Consider the following 201-nt stretch of genomic DNA (forward strand, 5'->3'; position numbering starts at 1 on the left):
TGCCGTTCGCAATGGAGGAGCGGGGGGGGGACGAGCCTTCCCCACGTGGGGTTTTTTCCTCCTTACATGTAAATATGGGGCACTCGATGAGCTGCACCAGCTTGTCCACCTCGGTGAGGAAATCCACTGTGACCTCCAGATCCCCGCTGGATGTGGCCGTTAAGGACGTTACCTTGGAAAAGGGGGGCCCGGGGGCAGCAG

At 60.2% G+C, this 201-nt stretch overlaps 1 protein-coding gene across 1 annotated transcript in view; it reads right to left on the minus strand.

Moving 5' to 3' along the window:
- Positions 1 to 201, minus strand: part of LOC104499084 (protein VAC14 homolog) — a gene marked incomplete at both ends in the record, with an annotated part of 3,861 nt that overhangs the window by 1,401 nt on the left and 2,259 nt on the right. The window contains one exon of the mRNA XM_010142545.1: positions 67 to 146. Coding sequence (XP_010140847.1) covers positions 67 to 146 — 80 coding nt within the window. The remainder of the gene's footprint in view (positions 1 to 66; positions 147 to 201) is intronic.

This window comes from Buceros rhinoceros, unplaced genomic scaffold (assembly GCF_000710305.1).
Source record: "Buceros rhinoceros silvestris isolate BGI_N320 unplaced genomic scaffold, ASM71030v1 scaffold33508, whole genome shotgun sequence".
In the NCBI taxonomy this organism is placed as follows: Eukaryota; Metazoa; Chordata; class Aves; order Bucerotiformes; family Bucerotidae; genus Buceros; species Buceros rhinoceros.